Raw genomic sequence first — 27,102 nt, forward strand, 5'->3', positions numbered from 1 at the left:
TGAAAGAATATTAATAGAACTGTGTGACCAATCCAAATGGAACTACATTTGCATTATAGGGGTACCAGAAGAAAAAGAGGGAGAAAAAGAGATAGGAAGTGTCTGTGCAGCTGAGGAGGCAAACAGTGAATCAGTGGCATCTTACTACACCGATGGACAGTGACTGCAATAGGTAAGGGGGTGGTCCCGATAATATGGGTGAATGTAGTAATCACATTGTTTCTTCATGTGAAACAATGATAAGAGTGCATATCAATAATACCTTAACTAAAATTTTTTAAAAAAATTATAGAAAAGCAAAAGGGAATGAACAAAGACATTGTTGACTATGTGGTAAGTGCTTTGAACGACTACATGAAACAATAACAATGCCTCATGGGTGGATTTAAGATACAGTTAGAACAAAAATACGAGAAAATAATAGCATATAAATGGGGAAGAGAATGATCAAAGTTTAAGAACGCTTTGTTTTGTGAAGGAAGTTAAAGCATCACGATAACCTGAGATATTGTTGAGAATGCATGTTAAAATATCTATGATGCTGAATGTAGCTGGAGGGTATTATGCTCAGTGAAATAAGCCAGGCTGAGAACAAGTATCATGTGATTTCACTCATCTGTGGAGTATGAGAACAAAGGGAAAACTGAAGGAACAGGACAGCAGTAGTCTCACAGAACCCAAGAATGGACTATAGCAGTTACCAAAGGGCAAGGGGCTTGGGAGCGTGGGTGCGAAGGGAGTGAAAAGGGGGGAAAAGGGGCAATACAATAGCACACATAATATGGCCAGGGATGGGGGCACGGGGAGGGCAGGATACCTCACAGAAGACAAGTAGTGATTCTACAGCATATTACAGGGTTGAAAAACAGTGACTCTTATTGGGGTATGTGGCGGGGACTTGAGGATGGGGGGTTCTAGTAACCATAATGTTGCTCATGTAATTGTACATTAATCATACCAAAATAAAAAAATGAAAAAATAAAAAATAAAAATATCTATGGTGAGCTCTTGAAAAATAGACATACTGAATAGAACTTTCAAACTGAGACATGGAGAAAAGTGTCATGAGGAAATAGAAAAGGAATATTAATCTGAAAGGAAAGAATATTTTTCAAATAATATGACATAATAAGCACAAAATTATGTGATTAAAAATAAATCCAGTTAAGTTGGTAATTAGAGTACAAGAAATTAAATAAACGCATAACATAAAGAAAATGGTTGTCAGACAAGGGAACAAAAACAAACGTCAGCTCTATATTGTTTACAAGGGACACAAGAAAAGTTAAAGGGCAAAGAAGCTACTACTTCATGCCCACAAAGACAGTTAAGATGGTTAAAAAAAACCCACCAGGAACAGAAAAAATAAGTGTTGATAAGGATGTGGAGAATTTAGAACCCTCATACATTTCTGGTGGGAATGTAAAATGGGGCAGCGTCTTTGGAAAATAATTTGGCAGTTACTCAGAAAGTTAGACATAGCATACCATATGACCCAGGAATTCCATTACTACCTAGATTTGAAAACACTTATAGAAAAATGTGTTCATAGAAGCATTATTTATAACAGCCAAAAAGTGAAAACAACCGCATCAACTGATGAATGGATACACCACAAAGATGTTATATCCATAGCGTGAAATATTGTTCAGTCATAAAAAGGAATGAAGTATTGATACATCCGACAACATGGATAAACCCTAAAAACATTGTAAGTGAAAGAAGCAGACACAGAAGGTCACATATTGTATAATTTCTTTATATGAAATGTCTAGAAGAGATAAATACATAGAGACAGAAAATAGATTTAATTTTTTTCCTTCTATTTTCCACCGTCTAACTGTTGCGGACAGTCGGGGGCGGGGCTGCGCCCGAGCGACTCGCGCCCATTGGCCGGGAGGGCCGTCAGTCGATGGCGGGCAGCCACTGGGCGCAGATCGCTTAAGTCCGGCGGCTGCGTAGTAGCTGCAGGCGCCGCCGCCGTCTTATCCCCCAGTCAGTAGTGTCGCGAGCGCCGCCGGGAAAGGCAGCTTCCGCTGTTCCGTCCGTGCTTCGGTCCGGTCAGGAGCGGCCCGCACCGTCCAGTCCACGCAGCAGATGCGGACGGACCCGCGCCGTGCTCGGCTGCGCCGGCCTCCCGGCGCGCATGCGGGGGCGGTACCGGCCTCGGATCGCCGCCTCGCCCCTCCTCCGCTCTCCCGCGGCGGCCTGAGGGCGGCGATCGGCTCGGACTTGAGCCGCTGGCCCGGCCGGACTTCAGAGAGCTCAGCCGAGAAGCGGCTCCCGCTGCGACAGACCTGCAGTGGAGGGTCCAGAGCGGGCCCTGCTTCAGGGTGAAGGCGACAGCGACGGCTCTACGGGCTGAAAGGTACGTGGCCGCGGGGCGCGGCGGGACCCGGACGTGGCGCCGTAACCCCTGCCTCCGCCTGAGGGCGCGGGTGAGTTGGACGAGTGGGCGCTCCTGCGAGTGGCTTGGTGGGCAGCGCGTGGCCCGCGGGGTCGGGAAGCGGCCGACGCGGGTTGTGAGCTCGCGGGGTCCGCCCGGGGTCCGGAGGTCGAAGCATTCCGCCAGAGGAGCCGCCCGGGTAGGGAGGGAGCGGAGCAGATGCGCCCGGGGCAGACGTGCGAGCGGCCGTTGAAGTTCTCCGTGGCAGTTGGGGAGGGGCTCGCCGGAGCCGCTGCTTTTCCATCCGTCCGGGTGGTGAGGGCGGCTGCTCTCCACCCCGCGGCTCGCGTCGGCCCGGCCTAGGGCCGCAACGCCGACCTGGTCCCGCCGCCCGGGCCGTGGATGCAGGTGGAGGGGCCGCGCCGTGCCGCGCAGATGGGGAGGCCGGTGGGCGTTTTGCCGTGTGTGGATTTTCTCGGCGGGGGCCTCGAGGGTGAGGGCTGGCGAGCTGAGGTTCAAGTGTGACCCGGGGCGGTGCAGCGGGCGAGGGCCGCCTGGAGGCAGCGCCTTTAGAATTAAAAAATTTTTCGTGAGGTACCTCCCGTATTTTTTATTTGGGAATGAAGTTTCTTTACTTGGTATGGGAACTGACAGTGCATTTTCTTGTATTTAGAAATTCATATCTTACCGTCATTTCGGTTCGTAGTCTGCCACAGGGATTCTGAGACAGGGACCGTGGGTGTAGTCAGAGTAGGGTGAGGGCCTCTGGAAAAAGACCCTTTCCAAAACTCCGAATTAAACAATTCAGCAAAGTCAGAGTCACATGAATTCTCTCAAGTAAAATACCAAACTAGGAGTATAAGCATTCTTCCGTGAAGATTAGTTAAAACTAAAAAGCCAGGAGTAGCCTGGCCTGGAATGTTGGAACATTTCCCAGATAAGAAAATACCTCAGCATGGCCCAAGTCTGCATTGTGTCAATTAAATGAGGCTATTGTAAAATTTACTTTAGCCTGCGAAAAGGCCTAGTTTATCTTTAACTTTGCCCAGATGCTGCTTTTCCTCCTTCAGCCCCTAATCAAGTTATATATAACCTGGGCGATTAATATGTCAAGTAAACCCAGTCACAAACAACGTAGTAAGAGGCAGGAAGCATCCCATCTTAAAGGTAAGATTGCATTTGAACATCCAGGATGTTAACAGGTAGGATTCTTTTTTTGATTTATTAAGGTATTATTAAAACACACGCTTATGAAGGTTTCACATGAAAAAACAATGTGGTTGCTACATTCACCCATGTTGTCGGGTCCCCCTCTTACCTACTGCAGTCACTGTCCATCAGTGTAGTAAGATGCTATAGATTCTCTGTTTGCCAAGAAGTAAGATTCTTACCTTATTCCTTTTTTTACTACTTATTTTCTTTCCTTCTTTATTTTTAATTTTGATATCGTCCATGTACAATTACTTGAACATTATGGGTACTAGACTACCCCTATTATCAAGTTTCCCCCACATGCCCCATTATAGTCACTTTCCATCAGCATACTAAGAAACTGTAGAATCATTATTTGTATATACTGCCTTTCCCCAGTCCCCTCCGCACTACATTATGTGTGCTAATTGTAAAGCCCTATTTTCCCCCGTTTCCCTCCCTTCCCACCCATCCTCACCAGTCCCTTTCCCTTTGGAATTTGGGGGTGGAATTTGCAAGAGCAGTGCTGTTCCCTGGAGGTTCTATGACATCACAGTGGTGACTCTTTCCTAGTGACAGAGTGTGTTTGTTGATTGTAGCAGGTTCCCTCTTCAGAGCTTGGTGCCCTATTGTTGGGTATGATTTCCGTGAGGTGCGCGTGGACCACCTTGACAGGATCAGGAATATGGAAACCATATCCAAGGTACTGTGTGTTTCTTTTAATTTTGGTGTCAGTACTAAACAGTTACATGAGAAACATTATGGTTAATAGACTACCCCCATTATCAAGTCACCACCACATACCCCATGATGTCACTGTCTTTCCTCTCAATAATACGCTCTAGTATCTCTACTGGTCTTTGTGTTTTACTGCTTTTCCTGTGCTCCCCTCCCAGCCCACATTATGTGTGCTACTTGTAATGCCCAATTTTCCCCCTTATCCCTCTCTTCCCAACCATCCTCCACAGTCACTTTCCCTTTAGTAACCGTTAGTCCATTCTCAGCTTTGGCAAGGCTGCTTCTATCTTCTTCCTTCAGCTTTTTCTTTGTTCTAATACTCCACAGGAGAGTCAAATCATTTGATGCTTTTCTCTCTCTTTCTGGCTAATCTCAGTGAGCATAATACCCCCCAGCTTCATCCATGTTGTTGTAAATTGCAGCATTTGTTTTCTTCTTATGGCTTAGTAGTATTCCATTGTGTATTACCACATCTTCTTTATCCATTTGTCTACTCAATGGACACATCGGTTCTTTCCATTTCTTTTCTACTCTAAATAGTGCTGTGATAAACATAGGGGTGCATATGTCTTTTTCAACTGGGTTGCACCCTTTTTTTTTTCCTATTTCTACATTTATTATTGGTATCTACATATATATATATATATATATATATATACATGCACCCATACATACATATATTTTTGGTGTTATCTACTATTCCACGAGGAACATTATGGTTACTAAACTCACCCCATAACCAAGTTTCCCCCAGATACCCCACTGCCCTCACTGTCCATGAGCGTGGTAAGATGCTTTGTTATTACTACTAGAGTTCTCTGTGTTTTGCAGTCTTCCCTGTGCACACCCCCACCTTCACATTATACACAGTAAAAACTACTCCCTTTCTTTCCCCTTCTCTTATCCCTGGGAAGGATGGGAATGGAGGGATAAGAGAAGGGAAAAGAAAGGGGGCAATTTTTCGTGTGTATAATGTGGGGGGGTACAGATTCCCAGCCTTCCACCCCAGTCCCTTTCCATTTGTTTACAGTTAGTCCATTCTTCGGTGCTGTGAGCCTGCTGCTCTTATGCTCCTTCAGTTTTTTCCTTGTTCTTGTAGTCCACAGATGAGAGATATTATTTAATATATATATATATAAGTATATATGTATGTATATATACACATATATGTATATGTAGGCCGGAACCACTAATGTTTGGTAAGGTGATGGAGCTTGAGCAGCTGTGCAGTGCCCGCCATCTGTGGCTGGACTTTACAAGAGCCGCACGGTTGCCTGGAGATACTGTGACATCACAGCAGTGGTGCCTCTCTCCTAGGGACAGAGTGTGTATGGTGATTGCAGCAGGTTCCCACTTCGGAGCTTGGTGCCGTAGCCTTGGGTATGAGTTTGGTGAGGTGCGCGCTGACCACCTTGACAGAATCAGGGAATATGGAAACCCTATCGAAGGTACTGTGTGTTTCTTTTAAGATGGTGTCAGTGCTAATCACTTACATCAAGAACATTATGGTTACTAGACACCCCCAGTATCAAGTCCCCACCACAGATCCCATGAGAGAGTCACTGTCTTTCAGCCCAGGAATATGCTGTAGAATCTCTACTGGTCTTTGTGTTTTTCTACCTTCCCCGTACTCCCCTGCCAGCCCACATTAGGGGCGCTACTCATCATGTCCAATTTTCCCCCTTTTCCTCCCTTCCCACCCATCTCCCACAGTCACTTTCCCTTTGGTGACCATCAATCCATTCTTTGGTTTCGCAAGGCTGCTTCTGTCTTGGTCGTTCAGTTTTTTCTTTCTTCTAATACTTCACAGGAGAGGGAAATCATTTGATGCATTTTTCTCTCTGTCTCAGTAATCTCACTGAGCATAATACCCTCTACCTTCATCCATGTTGTTGTAAATGATAGCATTTGTTTTCTTTTTAGGACTAAATAAAGTTCCATTGCATACATGTACTACATCTTCTTTATCCATTAGCCTAATTATGGACACATTGGTTCTTTCCATTTCTTTACTAGTCTAAATAGTGCTGTGATAAACATAGGGGTGCGTGTATGTTTTGCTTACTTATTTACCGCCTTCTGTTTTTTACTTTTTTATTTATTTACTTATTGATATATAAAAACATATATATATATATATATATGTATTGTTTTCTTTTTGTCATTAATCTACTCTTACATGAGGAAATTTACGTTTCCTAGACTCCCCATCACCTAGCTTCCCCCAGTTACTCCTTTGCAGTCATTGTCCATTAATGTTGTATGATGCTGAAGAATCACTGCTTGTCTCCATTGTGTTGTACAGCCCTCCCTGTCCCAAACTCACATTATACATTCTAATCATAATGCCTGCTTTCTCCCTCACCCTTTTCCCTGCATTTCGAACCATCCACCCCAGTTTTTTTCAGTTTTGTAACTATTAGTACATTCTTGTGTTCTGTGAGTCTGCTTAAGTTTTTCTCCTACAGGTTTTTCTCTCTTCTTATTCTCCCCAGACGAGTGAAATAATTTGATACTCATCCTTCTCTGTCTGGCTTATTTCACTGGGCATTATACCCTCTGGCTCCATCCATGTTGTTGGAATTGGTAGAATTTTTTTTCTTCTTATGTCTGAATAATGTTCTTTTGTGTATGTGTACCACATTTTTTTTTAACTATTCATCCCCTGATGGACGCATAACTTGGCTATTCCGAATATTGCTGTGCTAAACATAGGGGTGCATAGGTCTTTTCCAAACTGGGTTGCTGCATTCTTATTTTGTACTCATTTATTCTATATTATGGTATCATTAATTTTTTTGTATTTTTATTTTTTATCTATATTTTGTTATTATTAATCAACTATTCCACGGAGAACATTATGGTTACTACACCCATCCCTTGACCAATTTCCCCCGAGATACAATATTGCACTCCCCGTCCATCAGCGTGATAAGATACTGTGGAATGACTACTAGTCTTCTCTGTGTTATACAGCCTACCCTGTGCTCCCCCACATTACACATGCTAAACAATGTCCCCTTTCTTTCCCCTTCCCTTATCCCTCCATTCCCACCCTTCCACCCCAGTCCCTTTTCCTTTGATTACTGTTAGTCCATTCTTGGATTCTGTGCGGCTGCAGCCTTTTTGCTCCTTCAGTTTTTTCTTTGTTGTTGTAGTCCCCAGATGGGAGAAATCTTTCATATATATGTGTGTGTGTGTATATCTATCTATCTATCTATCTATCTATCTATCTATCTATCTATCTATCTATCTATCTATCTATATACATACATACATATACCCACATATATACGTTGGCCAGAACCACTAATGTTTGCTTAGATGATGCAGCTTGCCATGGCTGGGCAGTCCCCACCATCTGTGAGTGGACTTTGCACGAGCCGCACTGTTGCCTGGAGATCCCATGACATCACAATGGTGCCTATTACCTAGTGACAGAGTATCTGTGGTGATTGGAGCAGGTTCCCTCTTCAGAGCTTGGTGCCCTATCGTTGGGTATGATTTCCGTGAGGTGCGCGTGGACCACCTTGACAGCATCAGGAATATGGAAACCATATCCAAGGTACTGTGTGTTTCTTTTAATTTTGGCATCAATACTAAACACTTAGATGAGGAACATTATAGTTACTAGACTCTCCCCATTATCCAGTGTCCACCACATACCCTGTGAGAGTCACTGTCTTTTATCCCAGTAATATGCTGTAGAATCACAACTGGTCTTTGTGTCATACTGCCTACTGCACACTCCCCTCCCCGCCCACATTATGTGTGCTACTCCAATGCTCAGTTTTCCCTCCTACCCTTCCTTACCACCCATCCTCCACAGTCACTTTCCCTTTGGTAACTGTTACACCATTCTTAGGTTTGGCGAGGCTGCTTCTGTCTTGTCCTTCAGTTTTTACTGTGTTTTAAGACCCCACAGGAGAGTGAAATCATGTGATGCATTTCTCTCTCTCTGTCTGCCTAATCTCACTGAGCATAATACGCTCTAGGTTCATCCGTGTTTTTGTAAATGGTCGCATTTGTTTTCTGCTTATGGCTTAATAATATTCCATTGCATGGATGTAGCACGTCTTCTTTATCCATTAGTCTAATTATGGACACATTGGTTCTTTCCATTTCTTTTCTACACTGAATAGTGAGTGCTGTGATAAATATAGGGGGCCGTATGTCTTTTTCAAACAGGGTTGCTGCATTGTTTATTTGTTTATTTGTTTTTGTATCTTTGAGCTACAAATGCAAGAGCAAATTATGTTTACTAGACTGCCCATCACCATGTTCCCGCCACATACCCCATTGCCGTCAGCGTTCATCAGCGTACTATGAAGCTGTTCTGTCAGTACTTGTCTTCTCTGTGTTGTACAACCATCACCATGCCACCCAACATTATACATGCTAATCATAATGCCCCCTTTCTTCCCTGCCCTTTGTCTCTCCATTCCCGCCATTACATCCCTGTCCCTTTCCCTTTTGTAACTGTAAGTCCATTCTTGGGTTTTGTGCGTCTACTACTGTTTTCCTTTTTCAGTTTATTCTCTGTTTTTATACTCCCCATATGAGTGAAATCATTTGGTACTCTTCTTCACTGCTTGGCTAATTTTACTGAGCATAATACTCTACCTCCTCCATCCATGTTGTTGGAAATGGTAGTGTTTACTTTGTCCTTATGGCTGAGTAATATTCTATTGTGTATGTGTACCACATTTTATCTATTCATCTCCTGATACGGACACTTAACTTGGCTTTTGTGAATAGTGCTGTTATAAACAAACTGGTGCATAGGTCTCTTCCAAACTGGGTTGCTGCACTTGTTTCTTTTTACTTATTTATTCTATATTTTGGTATCACTAATTTGTTTTCTATTTTCACTTGTTTGTTTATTTTTTTTATTATTAATATATTCCACGAGGAACACCATGGTTAATAGACTCTCCCCATCACCATGTGTCCACCAGATAACCCTTTGCCCTCACAGTCCAACAGCGTGTTAAGATGCTGTGAATGACTACTAGTCTTCTCTGTGTTGAACAGCCTTCCCTGTGCCCCGCCCCACACATTACACATGCTGAGCAATGCCCCCATTCTTTCACCTTCTCTTATCCCTCCATTCCCACCCGTCCACCCCAGTCCCCTAGTTACAGTTAGTCCATTCTTGTGTTCTGTGAGGCTGCTGCTCTTTTGCTCCTTCAGTTTATTCTTTGTTGTTGTAGTCCCCAGATGAGAGAAATCTTTGATATGTGTATATGTAAATGTATATATATATATGTATATGTAGGCTAGAACCACTACTGTTTGCTAAGATGATGCATCTTGCCACGGCTGGGAAGTGCCTACCATGTGGGGGTGGGCTTTCCAAGAGAAGCTCTGTTGCCTGGAGATTCCATGACATCACAACATTCCATGCCATCACAGTGGTGCCACTTTCGTAAGGACAGATTGTCTATGGTGATTGGAGCAGGTTCCCTGTTCACAGCTTGGTGCCCTAGCCGGGGTTTGATTTCAGTGAAGTCTGCGCCGACCCCCTTGACTGCATCAGGAACTTAGGAACCATATCCAAGGTACTGTGTGTTTCTTTTAATTTTGGTGTCAGTACTAAACAGTTACATGAGAAACATTACGGTTACTAGACTCCCCCCATTATCAAGTCCCCACCACATACCCCATGAGAGTCGCTGTCTTTCCTCCCAGTAATATGCTCTAGTGTCTCTACTGGTCTTAGTGTTTTACTGCCTTCCCTGTGCTCCCCTCCCAGCCCACATTATGTGTGCTACTTGTAATGCCTAATTTTCCCCCTCATACCTCCCTTCCCAACCTTCCTCCAGTCACTTTCCTATTAGTAACCCTTAGTCCATTCTCAGCTTTGGCAAGGCTGCTTCTGTCTTGTTCCTTCAGCTTTTTCTTTGTTGTGATACTCCACAAGAGAGTGAAATCATTTGATGCATTTTTCTCTCTGTGTGCCTCATCTCACTGAGCATAATACCCTTTTGCTTCATCCATGTTGTTGTAAATGTTAGCGTTTGTTTTCTTCTTATGGCTGACTAATATTCCATTGCCTATCAGTACCCCATCTTCTTTATCCATTAGTCTAATTGTGAACACATCGGATCTTTCCATTTCTACTGTGAATAGTCTTGTGATAATCATAGGTGTGCATATGTGTTTTTCAAACTGGTTAACTGTCTTCCATTTTACTTATTAATTTATTGATATATACATACATGCATTTTTTATATATATATATAAATATAAATATATATATATATATATATATATATATATATATATATATATATATATATATATACACACATATTTTGTTTTCTTGGTGTCATTAACCTACTTTTACATAAGGAAATTTATGTTTACTAGACTCTCCATCACCAAGTTTCCCCCAGTTATTCCATTGCCATCATTGTCCATCAATGCAGTATAAGATGCTCTAAAATGACTACTTGTCTCCACTGTGTTGTACAGCCGTCCTTGTGCCAAACCCACATTATACATGCTAATCATAATGCCTGCTTTCGCTCCCACCCTTATCCCTAAATTCCAACTCATCCACCTCAGTCTGTTTCCATTTTGTAACTATTAGTCCATTCTTGGGTTCTGTGAGTCTGCTAATGTTTTTCTCCTTCAGGTTTTTCTCTGTTCTTTACTCCCAATTGAGTGAAATGATTTCTTACTCATCATTCTCTGTCTGGCTCATTTCACTGAGCATAATACCCTCTAGCTCCATCCATGTTTTTGGAAATAGTAGTATGTATTTTCTTCTTATGGCTGAATAATATTATATTGTGTATATGTACTACATTTTGTTTAACTATTCATCTCCTCACATACAGTTAACTTGGCTATTGTGAATGGTGCTGTGATAAACATAGGGGTACCTAGATATTTTAAAAAGTGGCTTTCAGCATTTTTTATACTTATTTATTTTATATTTTGGTATCATTATTTTTTTCTATTGTTGCTTGTTTATTTATATTTTGGTTTCATTAATGTACTTCTCCATGAGGATCATTATGGTTACTAGTCTCTTGCTATCACCAAGTTCCCCCAAAATACCCCATTGAACTCGCTGTCCATCAGGGGGGTTAGATGATGTCCAATGACTACTAGTCTTCTCTGTGTCGTACAGCCTTCCCTGTGACCCGCCACACATTATACATCCTAAAGAATGCCTCGTTTCTTTCCCCTTCCCTTATCCCTGCATTCCCACCCATCTGCTCCTGTTCCATACTGTTTGGTTACTGTTAGTCCATTCTTGGGTACTGTGAGGCTGCTGCCCTTTTGCTCCTTCAGTAATTTATTTGTTGTTGTAGTCCCCAGATGAGAGAAATCTTTGATATACATATATATGTGTGTGTGTGTGTGTGTGTGTGTTTACATATATATACACATATATGTATCTGAGGCTGGACTTTGCAAGAGAAGCACTGTTGCATGGAGTTTCAATAACATCACAACAGTGCCTCTTTCGTAGGGACAGAGTGTGTACGGCAATTGGAGCACATTCCCACTTCATAGCTTGATGCCCTGGCTGGGGGTATGATTTCGGTGAGGTGCGCGCTGAGCACCTTGACAGCATCAGGAATATGGAAACCATATCCAAGGTACTGTTTTTTTCTTTTAATTTTGTTGTCAGTACTTAAGATTTACATGAGCCACATTATTTTTATTAGACTCCCCCCATTATCAAGTCCCCACCACATACCCCATGAGAGTCACTGTCTTTCAGCCCAGTAATATGCTGTAGAATCACTACTGGTCTTTGTGTTATACTGCCATCTCCGTGCTTCTCTCCCCGCCCGCGCTATGTGTGCTACTCGTAGTGCCCGATTTTCTCCCTTATCCCTTCCTTCCCACCCATCCTACACAGTCATTTTCCGTTTGGTAACCATTAGTCCATTCTTATGTGTGGCAAGGATGCTACTGTCTTGTTCCTTCAGTTTATTCTTTGTTCTAATACTCCACAGGAGAGTAAAATGATTCAATGCATTTCTCTCTCTGACTGGCTAATCTCACTGAGCATAATACCCTTTAGCTTCATCCATGTTGTTGTAAATGGTAGCATTTGTTTTCTTCTTATGGCTGAATAATATTCCATTGCTTATATGTACCACATGTTCTTTATCTATTACTCTAACTATGGATACATTGGTCCTTTCCATTTCTTTTCTATTCTAAGTAGTGCTGTAATAAACAAAGGGTGAATGTGTCTTTTACAAACTGGCTTGCTGCCTTTGTTTGTTTGTTTATCTATCTATCTATCTTACTTATTTGATTTTGTTATCGTTTACCACTCTTCCCAACAATGGTAGTATACATGTTTTTTTAGCTTAATATGGAATTAATAATTATCACCAATATAACTATATGAGGATCATGAAGGGTACCTTAATGAAGTGTATTAAAGTAGAAATCATAAAAAGTACTTTCTTATGTCATGAAGGGATTAAACTTGGACTCAATGGAAGATATCTGAAATATCCCATAATATTTGGTAATTATACACATTTCTTATAACACTGGACTATTATTCACTCACAAGAATCAATGCTGTACTGATACATGCTATGATATTCATGAACCTTGAGAATACTATACTAAGTGAAAGAATCTACACCCAAGAGGCCACCTATTATATGTTTCTATATTTATGAAATGTCCAGAATAGGCAAGTCTGTGGAGACCAAAGGTAGATTAGTAGTTACCAGGGGCTAGAGGAAGGAATATAGGGAATGACTTCTTATGGATACACATTTTTTGCAAGGTGATGAAAATGTTCTAGAATTAGATAATGGTGATGGTTATATATCTTTGTGAATATATTAAAATCCTCTGAATTATACACATAAAAAATAGAAACTAAACAAAAACCATGTTCTACTTTGCCGCAATTAGGTTCCTATCTATGTTAAATCTTTCTAAGTAAGCCATGAATTCCTCATGAGTCTGGTGTATTTGCCTGAACATATATGGTCAATAAAAATGTCTGCTGATGCTAATTGGGAATTGTTTTCATAATTAAACTTTAAGAAGCCTAAATCTACAGAGACAGTGTTCATTGTGAAGATCTCTGTGGAAGCCCAATAAAGCATACTTCTTATTCCTGCCCAACTTCTGAATAAACTAAAAAACAAAGGAAAAGAGTGGCAATAAATATGTCAACCTGAGAACTGTTAAAAACTAACCTGGTACAAGCAGCTTAGTGGGAGAGCATCTTAGCCTCAAAACTGGTACAAGCAGCTTAGTGGGAGAGCGTCTTAGCCTCAAATCTGGATCTCAGGACTTTAATAAAGTTATCTGTCCAGGCAGAGTGGCACTAAACTGAGTTGGTCTAGGGCAACAGAGCCCATGTACTTTCTTCAGAAAGGTGACTCTCAAGAAAAATAAGGGTAGGAATGAGCTAAATATGGCCAGTTTATTCTTTCCACGTTTTAAATATCAGGTAAGTCACATCACATACCATAGGAAGTAGAGGAATGAGTAAAGTAGTAGAGAAGAGCAGAAGAATAGAAACATCAGGAACTTTTTGTAAGACTTCTGTTTTAATAAAATGAGGGATTTCATGTGATAGAAGGTGTGAAATTGTCAGAAAGCTAGAGAAAATGTTAAAGTATTGGTTTAGATCTTTGTGAAAGCCCATTCTTTTCAGTCAGCCTTGTATCAAAATGTACTGTAGTAAACACCAAGAAACCAGTAAGTTTTAAAATCTGTGAATCAGTCTAAAAATCTGTAACTCAAAAAGGCTTTGCTTTTCAGTATGCCCTAGATCACAAAAGGCCATAGCAACTGGGATTTAGATTCTGGGATTAGTAATGCTCAAATACAGAATGATCAAATAGATATGACAAGGATATTGGTGAAAGTTCAAAGACATTGCCTTCACCCTACTGAAAGCAGTCAAGAACAAATGAAGCAAACTTGCCTCTACCCATCAGAAAGCTTTCCCAGCTGAACATATGAGATTATTCTAAATCACTGGCCTGGGTAGGGAGTTTATAAAATGAGTAAACAAATGAGAATATAACAGGAGCCCATATTTAATTTTCATTAATACATGCATTTATAAGTATTTGTTCTATAAGTCTCTGTGTCACTTTAGGCTTTTCATTCATTCATTTATCTTCAGTATTTATTGAGACTCTCCTAAATGTCAGCCACTGTAGAGGTTTCCAGATACGGAATGGGGGCCAAAATGGTAGCCTGACCTTCAGGGCACTTTACTCTAAAGGAGAAGACTATCACTTAATATTCATTTTAATATGTATTACAGAATTATTTTAGGTGCTAAGAAGGGAATTATAAAGGGCTGTGAGGGAAAATAGTCTGGATTTGAGTTCAAAGAAGGACTCTTTGAAGAGGGATGAATAGCTTGGTGAAAATAAGTCATTTTAATTATAGCCATTCTAGTGGATGTGTAGAGATATCTCCTGTGGTTTTAAACTAATTTCTTTGATGAATAATAATCTTGAACATTTTTCATGGTGCTTTTGGGCATTTATCTTATTGTATGAAATGTCTGTTCCCATTCTTTGCCTGTTTTTGTTGAGATGTTTGTCTTTTTATTGAGTTATACTAGTTCTTAAATATTCTGGAAGTAGTTCTTTCTTTTTCAGATACATGTTTTGCAAAAATAATTTCTCTATTTGCTATGGTCTAAATGTTTGTGTCCCCTAGAATTCCTGTGTTAAAGTCCTGCTCCCCAAGATGCTGGTATTAGGAAGTAGAGCCTTTGGGAGGTGCTTACTTCATGAGGGTGCAGCCTTCATCAGTGAGATTAGTGTCTTGTAAGAGAGGCTCCAGAAAGATTCCCCAGAGCCTTTTACCATATGAGGATACAGTGTGAAGCTGCTAGGTATGAACCGGTAAGAGATCTCTCAACAAAACATTACCGTGGTGGCACCTTGATCTTGTTCTTTCCAGCATCTAGAACTGTGAGTGATAAATTTCTGTTCCTTAAAAGATACATAGTCTGTGATATAGTTATAGCAACTCAAACAGACTAAGACACCATCTGTGGTGTATTTTCATTTTCTAAATGATAGCTTTGAAGAACATAAGTCTTAGTTTTAAAGTCAAATTATCATGTTTTCTTTTATGACCAGAGCTTTTTGCATTCTAATAAATCTTTGCCAATCCCAGGGCTGAAAAGAGTTCTTCTGGTGTTATCCTCCAAAAGTTTATAGTTTTAGTTCTTAATTTAGGTCTATGATCCATTTTAAGATGATTTTTCTATATGATGTGAAGGAGATTCATTTGTTTATCATATGTACATCCAGTTTTCCCAGCACCATTTGTTAAAAGCACAACACTTTCCCCACTAAAATATCTTAGCGACTTTATTGAAAATCAATTGATAATATATGTGTGGGTCTATTTTTGAGCTAATTAATCTGTTCCATTGATCTATATGTCTGTCCTTACATAAATACCACATTGTCTTGCTACTTTAGTTGCAGGGTGAGCCTTGAAATCAGGTAGTCTAAGTCCTCTACCTTTATTATTCCTTTTCAAAATTATTTTAGCTGTGCATTCCCATATAATTTTCAGGATCAGCTTGTCAGTCCTTATAAAACACCTGCAGGTGTTTTGCTTGGAACTGCATTGAATCTAAACCAAACTGGATAGCATTGGTGCTTTAAAAGAAACGAAATATTTGAATTCACAAACCTCCTCATGTACTTAGATATTCTTAAATTTTCTACAAAGTATTTTATGGTTTGGAGTGTACTGGTCTTACACATATTTTGATAAATTTACCTCCAAATGTTTATCTTATTATGTTACTGTAAAGGCAAATTTTAATTTCACTTCAAATCTTCCAGTGTTGGTATATAGAATTAGAATTGATTTTTGTAGTTTGATCTTTTACTCTGTAACACTGCTAATATTTATTATTTCTATAAATAAGGATACTTCTTCAATTCCAAACTGTATGCTTTTATTTTTTTTCTTGTCTCATGGCAGTAGTTAGAATCTAAAAAAAGATACTGAACAGAAGTGAAAGCAGACATCCTTGCTTTCTGATGTCATGGGGGAAATGCTCAATCTTTTACCATCAGGTATGATGTCAGCTGTAGATTTATTACAAATGTATTTCACAGGTAGAGGAAATACTCTTCTACCCATACTTTGATGAAATTCTTTTGTGCTTAGTATCATTAATAGGTATTAGATCTTGTCAAATAGTTTTTCTGCATCTACTGAGAAAACCTTACCAGTTTTCCCCTTTTATTCTGTTAATATGGTGAACTACACTGATTGATTTTCAAATGACAAACCAAACTTGCATCCTGGTGTAACCCCTCCTTTTTCACAATGGATTAACCATTTTATATATTGCCCAGTTTGACTTGCTAATATTTCATTAGAGGATTTTTGTCCATAATGCATTAATTTTTTTCTGATTCTTATAATGGGGCAATGCTAGGCTTATAAAAGAAAAGTGCTTCCCTGAGAATATATTTGTAAATGACGCACCTGACAAGGGGTTAACATCCAAAATATATAAAGAACTCATATGCCTCAACACCCAAAAAGTAAATAATCTGATTAAAAAATGGGTAGAGGATATGAAGAGACAATTCTCCAAAGAAGAAATTCAGATGGCCAACAGACACATGAAAAGATGCTCCACATCACTAATCATCAGGGAAATGCAAATTAAAACCACAATGATATATCACCTCACATCAGTAAGGATGGCCAGCATCGATAAGACTAAGAACAATAAATGCTGGTGAGGATGTGGAGAAAGGGGAACCCTCCTTCACTGCTGGTGGGAATGTAAATTAGTTCAACCATTGTGGAAAGCAGTATGGAGGTTCCTCAAAAAACAAAAAATAGAAATACCATATGACCCGGGAATCCCACTCTGTGCAATTTACCCAAAGAGTACGAGTTCTCAGATTCAAAAAGACACATGCACCCCTATGTTTATTGCAGCACTATTTACAATAGCCAAGAAATGGAAGCAACCTAAGTGTCCATCAGTAGATGAATGGATAAAGAAGATGTGGTACATACAGACAATGGAATATTATTCAGCCGTAAGAAAGAAAGAAATCCTACCATTTGCAAGAACATGGATGGAGCTAGAAGGTATTGTGCTCAGTGAAATCAGCCAGGTGGAGAAAGACAAGTACAAAATGATTCCCCTCATTTGTGGAGTATAACAATGAAGCAAAACTGAAGGAACAAAACACCAGCAGACTCACAGTCTCTATGAAGGGACTACAGGTTATCAAAGGGGAGGTGTGTGGGAGGGTAGGTGGGGAGGGAGGAAGAAGGGGATTGAGGGGTTTATGTTTGGTACACATGGTGTGGGGGTTCTCGGGGAAGACAGTGTAGCACAGAGAAGTCAAATAGTGAATCTGTGGCATCTTACTACACTGATGCACAGTGACTGCAATGGGATATGGGTGGGGACTTGATGATACGGGTAAATGTAGTAACCCCATTGTTTTTTCATGTGAAACCTTCATAAGAGTGTATATCAATAATACATTAATAAAAAATAAATAATAAAAAAAATAAAAGTGCCCTTTCCTCCTCTATTCCCTGAAACAGTTTGTGTAGGATGGGTAGTATTTCTTCCTTAAATATAGAGAATCCAACAATGAAACCTTCTGGTCCTGGAATTTCTTTAATGAGGTTTAAATTTATATTACTTAATAAATACAGATATATTCATATTTTATATTCATTTTTGAGCCTTTTAGCTAATTTGTATCGTTCAAGTAATTTTTTCCATTAAAAATTTTATAATTTACTGATAAAATGTTTTGCAATATTTCGTTAATATAATTTGATGTCAGGAGGTTCTACAGTGATATCTCTTCTTCTAGTCTTCATTCTGATCATTTGTGTCTTTTCTTTCTCTCTTTTGATCAGTCTAACTAGAGTTTTACTAATTTTACTGTTTTTTTCAACAACAAATGGTATTTGGCATTATGGATATTTTATATTATTTCTCTGTTTTCTGTTCAATTGATTTCTGGTTTTATATGTATTATTTCCTTTATTCTTTGTGCTTTTTGTTCAGTCCACTCCTTTTTTAGCTTCTTGAAAGGGAAATTTAGATAATTGATTTTTAATACTTCCTTTCTTCTAAAGCTATACATTTCCCATTAACTCTATTTTACCTGGATTCCAAAATATTTATATGTTGTATTAATTATTCAATGCAAAATATTTTCCAACTCTGCTTTAAAATTCCTGTTTGACTCATTGGTTACTTATAATTATTTTAATCATTTAATTTTCAAGTACATGGAGGTTTTTCAATTATCCTTTTATTATTGATTTCTAATTTAATTTTACTGAATCAAGGGTGAATATGTTATATAATTTTGAGCCTTACAAATGTATTAAGACTCACTCAATGGAGCGATATATGATTTGACTTGATAAATATTTTATGTATACTTTAAAAGAATATATATTCTGCCATATGTATTTCTCTTTTTCATTTCTGTCATATTTTTCTTCATGAATTTTGAAGCTCTGTCCTTTGACATTTTTAGCTGAAGTCTTCCAAAAAGCAAATATTGACACAGGAATAGAAATAAAAGGCATTTATTGGTGAAAATGCCTATGAAGGATAAAGGGGAGAAGGCATGAAAAGGCAGAGAGAGACTTCAAACCATGGGGCAGATCTGACAACTATCATAGAGAGAGGGGAGGAAGGGGATTGGGTAGAAAAATCTTAGACAGCTGAGCAGTACCAAGAAGAGTTCAACCAGACAGATAAGGAAATCTTCAATGTCTCCCATTGGGGGAATGGGCTTACCTTAAATCCTCTGCCATGTTCAGTCATTGGCTTAGAGAAGCCCTAAGAAACACAGTCTCAGTGCAAGCAGAGAGGTGGGTCCAGAGGGCAGCAGCTGGGGCTTTGGGTCAATATTATGGGGTATTTTTTTCTGGCCTTCTCTCTTGTCTCCTAAGTCCAGCATCTCTGTCATTTCTAAATTTGTTTCTGTTGATTAATTTTTTCCTTGTGTTTATAGGTTACACTGATTCTTTGCACTTCTAGTAATTTCTGATTAGATACAAGTATTGTGAAAATCACATTGGTGAATGCCTGGATTTTGTTATTATCCTTTAAAGAGTACTAATATTGGTTTTGACATTTCTTGTAGATCAGTTTGATCTTTTCATGGTTGGTTTTGTTGGTGAACATCTAGAATGGCCTTTACCCTAGGACTGCTTTGACTCTTCTGGGGGCTCTACAGAATGAGTATTCAATAAAGACTCATTACTCTGACTCATTCAGTCATCTCCCAGGAATTCAAAAGTCTCAACCCCATGGAATTCAAAGTTCAGTTTAGAGTTTATTGATAGTTGCTCTTAGCCCAATTTCATGACATACATAAATCACTATTCACCAAAGACTCAGGAAAGCCCCATGCAATCTTGAGCTCTTTCTTTGTGTAACTTCCTCTTCTATGGTTCTCTTCTCTGAAAATTTCAGTTGTTTAATTCTCTTTGAAATTCAATCAACTCAGTATGACCACATTGATTCTGCTTGGATTTCCCCTCTCTGCACAATTTAGAAAATTACTCCAGGCAAAAAGGAATATAGGTCTCACCTCATTTTTCTCTTTTCTATCTCAAGTCATAATCTTACACTATTTACCAATGCCTGTAAACAGTTTTTTGATCCATTTTCCACAGCCCTAATTGTTTGTCATAGGACAAAGAGTTTGGTGCCCAAAACTCTGTCATGACCTAAGAAAGAAATCCCACTGAAGGATTTTTATTGAGAGTGACATGACATATGTAATTGTTCTTTCCCCTCAAGAATTTACACACAAGTGGCAGTAACAGATATTGACACAGTTAATACAAGTAAGATTAGAATAAATGCACAGTAGATGCACAAACAATACATTTTGGAAGCTGTTAAACCATGCATGTACTATCTTGTTCCTTAATTGCCTCTGTGTGAAAGGCTTATCAGTCAAGCCAGACTGTAGGCTTCTCAGTCCTCCTCCCCTTCAGTCTTTAAAATCAGTGCCACATACATCCCGAGGAACTCAATAAGGACATGCAATTAGATGGATTGTGCTCGGCTCAAGGGGCCAGCAGTACAATCCAGCGCTGTGAAAGGATTCTAATTTCTCCTTGACACTTAAGTGGATTGTCACCACCTTGGAACAGCAGCAGCATCAGAAACAAGAGAATGGAGATTATAACAGAAGCCCTTCAAGGCCCTGATGAGAAAGTCTCCACGTGAGTCACCTTCTGTTAAGTGGACACTGAGTGCAGCCATCACAGAGTGAACAATTAAGTTCTCATCTGTCACATTCTGAATTAGAATACTGTGAAGTAGCTGTTTTATTACCTTTTAATTATGCATATAACCACACACGTCCTACTTTAATATACAGCACTAAAATGTGCTGATGGAAATGAAAACATTTCACTTGAAAGCGTTCCATCAGGCATGGCAAAACACTACCCTCTGTCACCTGGCAAAACACTACCCTCTGTCACCTGAAAAAACAACTATCCTCTTTCAGTCTCAATAATTCCTTATATCTTGAAGAGATTTATTCAAAGTCCCATTCCATCCATTGTCCCATTTCTTTTGTTATCATCTCTGTAAGCTACCTGGGCCAGAAATGGTTACATACACCTGATTTCATTTGAGGAACCCCAAGTTCAGCAAATTTAAAGGTAAATTTAACCTGAATTAAAGCTCATAACTATATAGAGTAGAAACCATGGATATTACTTTTCCTTAGAGATGAAAATAATAGGTACACTCAATATGGACTGACTGACTGATTGGTAACTGATTAATTCAGTGCTAATGGTAAATTGTATGCAGATCTAGGGCCAAAATATTTGTTATCTCATTTTAAACTTCAAAAATTAACCAAAGCTGTTTAATTTCATTCCACAACAGAAACATATACACCAAGCCTTGGTTATACATGGGTGTATGAATAAGCAAAGATGACATTGTTTTCTGTGAATGGTGTCTTAATGTTCCTCCCTCTGTCATCTCCATTTCATAGAGACCAAAACGGAAATAGGATTGAAGGAGACTGACATGGAGAGAAAAGGAAGAGAAAGTGCATAGTTACTTTTCTTTTACTCTTGACCTACTTCACATTTGTTTAAGGATAAAGTTCACAAGGGAGACAGAGCAAGTCAGAAACTCTTTATTGCACCCTAAACAGACAATGGGGCTATGCTTGGAAGAAGCAGGTCTGTGGAGCTCTTCCATGCCCAGGTGGTTATGTGGCAATTTCATCCATTCTGTTTGTTGTAGTCAGACCACATGAAGCCTTTAGTAGTATCTTAGCTTCCAGAACTTCTGTTCAAAGTAGTGGTCCCAGCTTCCACATCAGTCCATGGGGCTTCCCCCAGTCATTCCTCTAAACCATAAATCCTCAGTTCTGATGGAAGATTCTAGTTAAGTATTAAAGAAAATTTATCTCTGGTCATTATTTTGTTCCTAGCTTATTCCTCACAATTCCAACTAATGCTCTTCTTTGCTTGTGGTAGACATATTGAAGTAATAGCTCTGTTTCTTCACTCCTTTCCAAAAGAGGCAGAACGGATTCTCCATCCCTTGAATCTGAGGTGACCTTGTAATTTGCTTAAGCCAATAGAATGCAGAGGAAATGACATGGTGCCATTTCCAAGCCTATGCCCCAAGAGGGCTTGCATGTTACCTCTTGCTTGTTATTGAATCCCTGTCTCCCCAATGAAAGCATGCCAGATCTAGCCTGCTAGAGGGGCATTATACTAGGGACATTAATCTAGATGTTAAAGAGGACTGAAACACCCCAGTCACCCCAAGTGAGGCCACACTAGAATTCACACTTAAAGAATGTACAGCTGACCTCAGACTTATGAGCAGGCTGATCCATGATCAGCGGAAGTACCCATATAACCCACTGATTCATGAACGATGTTAAGTGATTATTGTTTTAAGCCATTGAGTTTTAGAGTTACCTGTTACACGTGCCCTTAATTTTTTTGATAGAATGATATTTATTTAAAGGTTCATATATGGTTATGGGAATATGTATAGATAAAGAAATAGATAGTTGTACATTTTAGATATATAGCTATCTCTCACATCCCATATAAGTAATTTCATAGGTTATATTCACAAGCAGAATTTATATTTGTTCTTAACAGCTGCAAAAAAAAGTACCCTGGTTAAAGATGGAACTACTGCAAAGCATTGGGTAAAACAATGGCGTACCTGGTGAATTGAGAATTATCCACAAAATGCTTTCTTCCAGTTTCCTGAGTATGTCCTGTGGACATTCACTCATTCAGTAGAGGTTTCAGAAGCACATACCATGTGCTCACCCATGAGTGTGGCACCACACAGAGTCTGTTATGAATTCTGCTGAGTCCAAAATCTGTGCCTTTACCAAAAGCAGAGGGGAGTTCAGGGATGCTGAGCTACCCAGGCTTCTGAACATTCTTGAGAACGTTAAGGCAGGAGACAAGGAGGAAGCTCCCCTTCTGTCATATGTTGCTAATCAGTTTGCACTTCTTTAGTTGAGTCATCTCAGCAAATCTAGAAGTCTGTAAAATAAATGTAAAATATTATAAAACCAGAAGCCACTAGTATTAAAGTATTAAAAAGCAATAAGCCAGCAAGCAGAGGCTTTAGATCACAAAAGGGACTTAAATTACCTTGATACCTTACCTAACAAGGAAGCTAGCAGAAAGTGCTTAAAATACTTTTCTGAAAAGTTAGGCTTTGCCTGCTCTGCTGAGTAGCTAAAACTCACAGTACTGGCTCCAGTTCCAGAATAGATTGAGGCAGTTTGAGAGGGAGTGCGCTTCCCTGCAAGTCCATTAACAGTAACGAGTGTTACCATTGCATTAACAGTAACGAGTGTTACCATTGCCAAATGATGGGGCAGTTTTCCCTCAAGACCCAGGATCTTATGAACATCATAATCCTGAGGCAAGGAATAAATATTAATCATTTCTTCTAGTTAAAAACATGAAGGGTCTCTGTAATAACTAATACAGTATTTAATGCTTTTTTGCTTACAAGCTAGAGGCTCTTTCTAGTTGGGAAAACAACTAGTGAAGTACTTAATTCAAAAGAATTTAAGAATATCCCTTGAGTCAAAATTCCTCTAAAAAGCCACATTGGCTCCTCCATCTCTGACAGTTTAGTTTCTAAGGGAAGCATCCCTACCACAACCATCCTAAAGAGATCAATGTTACCTTTGAGCCATTCAAAACAAGAATGTAAGAATCATAGCTTTTAATCAGTCTTAGCAAAGAGAATCTTGAAAGACAGAACTACAGAACTTACCCGACTAGCCATCACCCAAACTTCCCACCCCAAGCCAAGAGCACATTCTGTGATTCACTCAATACAGATGTGGGGCTTTTGGAGGAAATGGACATTCTGGATGTAGCACACTGGATTGGAAAATGACCATAATGACCCTTGTGAGTCAATCCACCTGAGTATAAGGCATTAGGCATGGCACAGAATTGGATTTCTACATGCCAGACTTTAGAAACATTATCTGATTTAATATTCTCAGCAATCCTATGAGGTGGTTCTAAATTTATCCCTATTTTAATATAATGAGAAATTGAAACTCAGAGTGTTAATGGGCTTGTCCAAGGCCACACAGTAAGGAATAAGCCAAGCTAGTATTCACATATTATTTCATGACAGCAGAGTCCTGACCATTTGCTGAACTGCTTTATCCATGTCGCCTGATGTCTAGCTTTTTAGCTCTGACCCTATTCACACTTGCCTATGCATACATTTCTCTTCCACATGCATGGAGATCTTGCTACCTCTGTTTGAACAAACACTATTTTCTCTATGGGATTTTCCTCATGCAGGTCTCTCCATCCTTCACTCCAACACTATCTGTTAGACATCTTCCCCACTTCCCATTACCCTGTTTTATTACATCTGTACCATGAAAACACTTCTAGTCTTCTGCCTGCTATTGGTTCCCACAGTAATTGGTATGTTCCACCTTATGATCAAGCAAAGCATGATATCACTGTTGAGTATACAGAGTTTTGATATCCAGTTTACCTTAATAGATCATCAAGTCTTCAGGCCAGGATCTACATTGGATTTTACTATGATCTCCTCAATATAGTGTCTTGTACAACTACCCAGGAAATGCTCAAGAAATGTCTTTTGAATAGAAAGAAAATATGTATGTTTTAGCCCCACACGTATTTACCTTGAACCTCATCTGACTTACTCACTGTGGTGTTGTCAGAGCCCAGCACAGTTCTTTGTATAGTATATAATGGATGCTTGTCAAATGTTTGTGGGATGAATGAATGAATGAATGAGTCTAATTATCCTGAAAGAATATGAACAAGGTTCAGCATCCCTGATCTCGGTCCAACCTTGGCCCTGGCTCTTACTATTTTTGAAACACTAACCTCTCAAAGTCTCTCATTCTCTGTCTGTTAAATGATGATGATAGTGTTATCAAATGGACAAGACAGTGGTGCTCACAAAGTAGTGCATATGCTCCCCTCGTTTGCAGTTTGTGTGGGTCATGGGATTGTTTCTAGTCGATAGTTTGTGAGGGGAATTAAAACATGCCAATTCTGGTCTGATACTGATAAGAGGACATATGTGTTCTTTATACTTGTTTCCATCTACACAGATAGATGACCAAAGAACTTAAGGGATGGAGAATGGCAGGAGGAAACTACTCAGATCACTTTACCACTGTTGGAGTATAATGGCCAAGGAAATCACAACAGATACAAGTAAGGAATAAATCTTAACCTTTGTTAACCACTGATTTTAGAGTTAATTTATTATTGCTGTTTCACCTGCCTATTCTGACTAATATAATCAATCTTCTGGAGTTACGAGGATTGAGGTAGATAATAAATATCAACACTTTAGTTCATTATCTGTACAAGCAAGTACTCAATGCATTATAGTTTTATTACTCATTGTTATCAATATGATTACTATTATTATTAATATTAACATTTTTATTACTACCAATTACTGTGGGAACCACTATTACCTGGATATCTGTCTCTCTCTGTCTTTCTCATCATACATCCACTTACATACACATGAGGATAAACAAGGTTTTAGGGTATTGATGCCATTTCTGATGCATGAAGCTACACTTTTGTCAGAGTAAACTCACAAAAGTCAGGGACTAGAACACAGCTGGGTTCTGTGCAGGAAACCTCTAAACAACATCTCTCTGGAGCCAGCCGGGACCACTGCTCACAGTTCTTCTGGTTGCTTCTTCACAAAATCACAGAGTCAGTTTCCTGGTAGATATAGTGGACTTTAAAGAGTTTTATGCTCTAGCTGTGTTCACAAAAGCCTCAGAAAGATAAGCAAATTTAAAAAAAACATAAAAGAACAAGCAAGAGGAAATAGTTTAGCAAGAGGAAGAAAAACAGTAAGCTACTGCTTCATTAGAGAGCCATGTGTAGCCTCCTCAAAGGCAGTAGCTTTTAGAAATGATTTCTTGGAAGAGCTATTTTTGCCTTTGAAGTGTTTCCTCTAAAAGAAGCAAAGTATTTATCTTGTTAGCTCAGGAGAGGTGATAGCAAAAAGGCCAGGTCACTCACAAGAGGTTTTCTGAGCTTCTATTTATATGGCTCATGCTTGGAAATCCAGCTTTGGAAGCTACTTCAGTGATAAATAATCTGCACACATGCTCCCATCTCCAAACACTGCATTTTTCATTACATCAGGGAGTTAGTAAGTATCATATTTTATTAATGAAGGGCCGCACTTTCAAGTCTGAGAATTTTTTTATGGAAAAAAAACAGTTAAAAAAAGCTTTGCTTTGGCATATTTCTGAGATACTAGGTCTTTTGTGGAAAATACTTGGATACATAAACCATGGCCTAGGAAGATATTAGAATGCAATCCATGAATAAATGGTTTCCTTTGTTTTTGCTTTCTGGCCCTTTGGCCTGGATCTCTATGGAATTGTGACTACGGATGATGTCAGTCTGGACAGGATAAAGGGCCAGCTGAAAGGGGTGGTGTGAGAAAACATGATGGCAGTGATCATTAAGAAATCTGGTTAGATGGAGTATAAGTTTGGGTTTTTCCAGCTAGAAATGAGCCTGACGTTCTTGGGTTGTGAACTCCTTCTTGAAGACATCTTTGTATACCCTATATCTAGCACACAGTTGACCTAGAACAGGGTTGGTGCTGAGCACTAGAATCAATGGGTATTCCTGAAAAGTTGTCCATAAATCAGACTGTCATGAAGGTAATCATATTCCCCACAGGAAAAATGCCATTTTTGGAAGAGCATCCCAATTAAGGGCTCAACATCCAATAAATCAGAGCTATGACCAAACTATCCTAAACACAAATCTGCAATAGCTGGAAGCTGCTCTGGTCACCTGAAACAATACTCTTGTGTCCAAGTCCCATAAATGGGCATTAGCTCTGTTGCATATCTTGATTCTGCAAAAGGACCTGTGTTTGATAGCATACACGTACAGTTATGCTGTACCATGAATGCAGCTGACACACCAGCCCCAGTGTGAACCCATGTTGTTCCCCTCTGGTAGAGCAGAAAGTTCTGTGGGGAAAATTTAGATGGCTGACCTACCCTAGAATTCTTTGCAAGGAAGGGTGTTTAAAATTTATACCTATTCACACCACCTGAATCCCAGCCCTCATCATTCCTTGCTGAACAATTGTACTATTTCCCTGACAGTTCTTGTACTTCACATCAGCTTCCCTTCAAACCACTTCCATGTGGCAGTTGCAGTGATCTTCAAAGAATGCTAATCTA

General features: G+C 39.5%; 1 protein-coding gene across 1 annotated transcript in view; it reads left to right on the forward strand.

The window, feature by feature from the left end:
* Window positions 1-306: 306 nt before the first annotated feature.
* LOC140846986 (uncharacterized) overlaps window positions 307-27,102 on the forward strand; it is a 31,003-nt gene continuing 4,207 nt past the window's right edge. The window contains exons 1-7 of the mRNA XM_073225605.1: window positions 307-333; window positions 2,004-2,438; window positions 3,457-3,553; window positions 4,177-4,280; window positions 7,780-7,880; window positions 11,788-11,931; window positions 24,973-25,078. Coding sequence (XP_073081706.1) covers window positions 307-333; window positions 2,004-2,438; window positions 3,457-3,553; window positions 4,177-4,280; window positions 7,780-7,880; window positions 11,788-11,845 — 822 coding nt within the window. The 3' untranslated portion in view covers window positions 11,846-11,931; window positions 24,973-25,078. The remainder of the gene's footprint in view (window positions 334-2,003; window positions 2,439-3,456; window positions 3,554-4,176; window positions 4,281-7,779; window positions 7,881-11,787; window positions 11,932-24,972; window positions 25,079-27,102) is intronic.

Source organism: Manis javanica, chromosome 17, assembly GCF_040802235.1.
Source record: "Manis javanica isolate MJ-LG chromosome 17, MJ_LKY, whole genome shotgun sequence".
Lineage (NCBI taxonomy): Eukaryota > Metazoa > Chordata > Mammalia > Pholidota > Manidae > Manis > Manis javanica.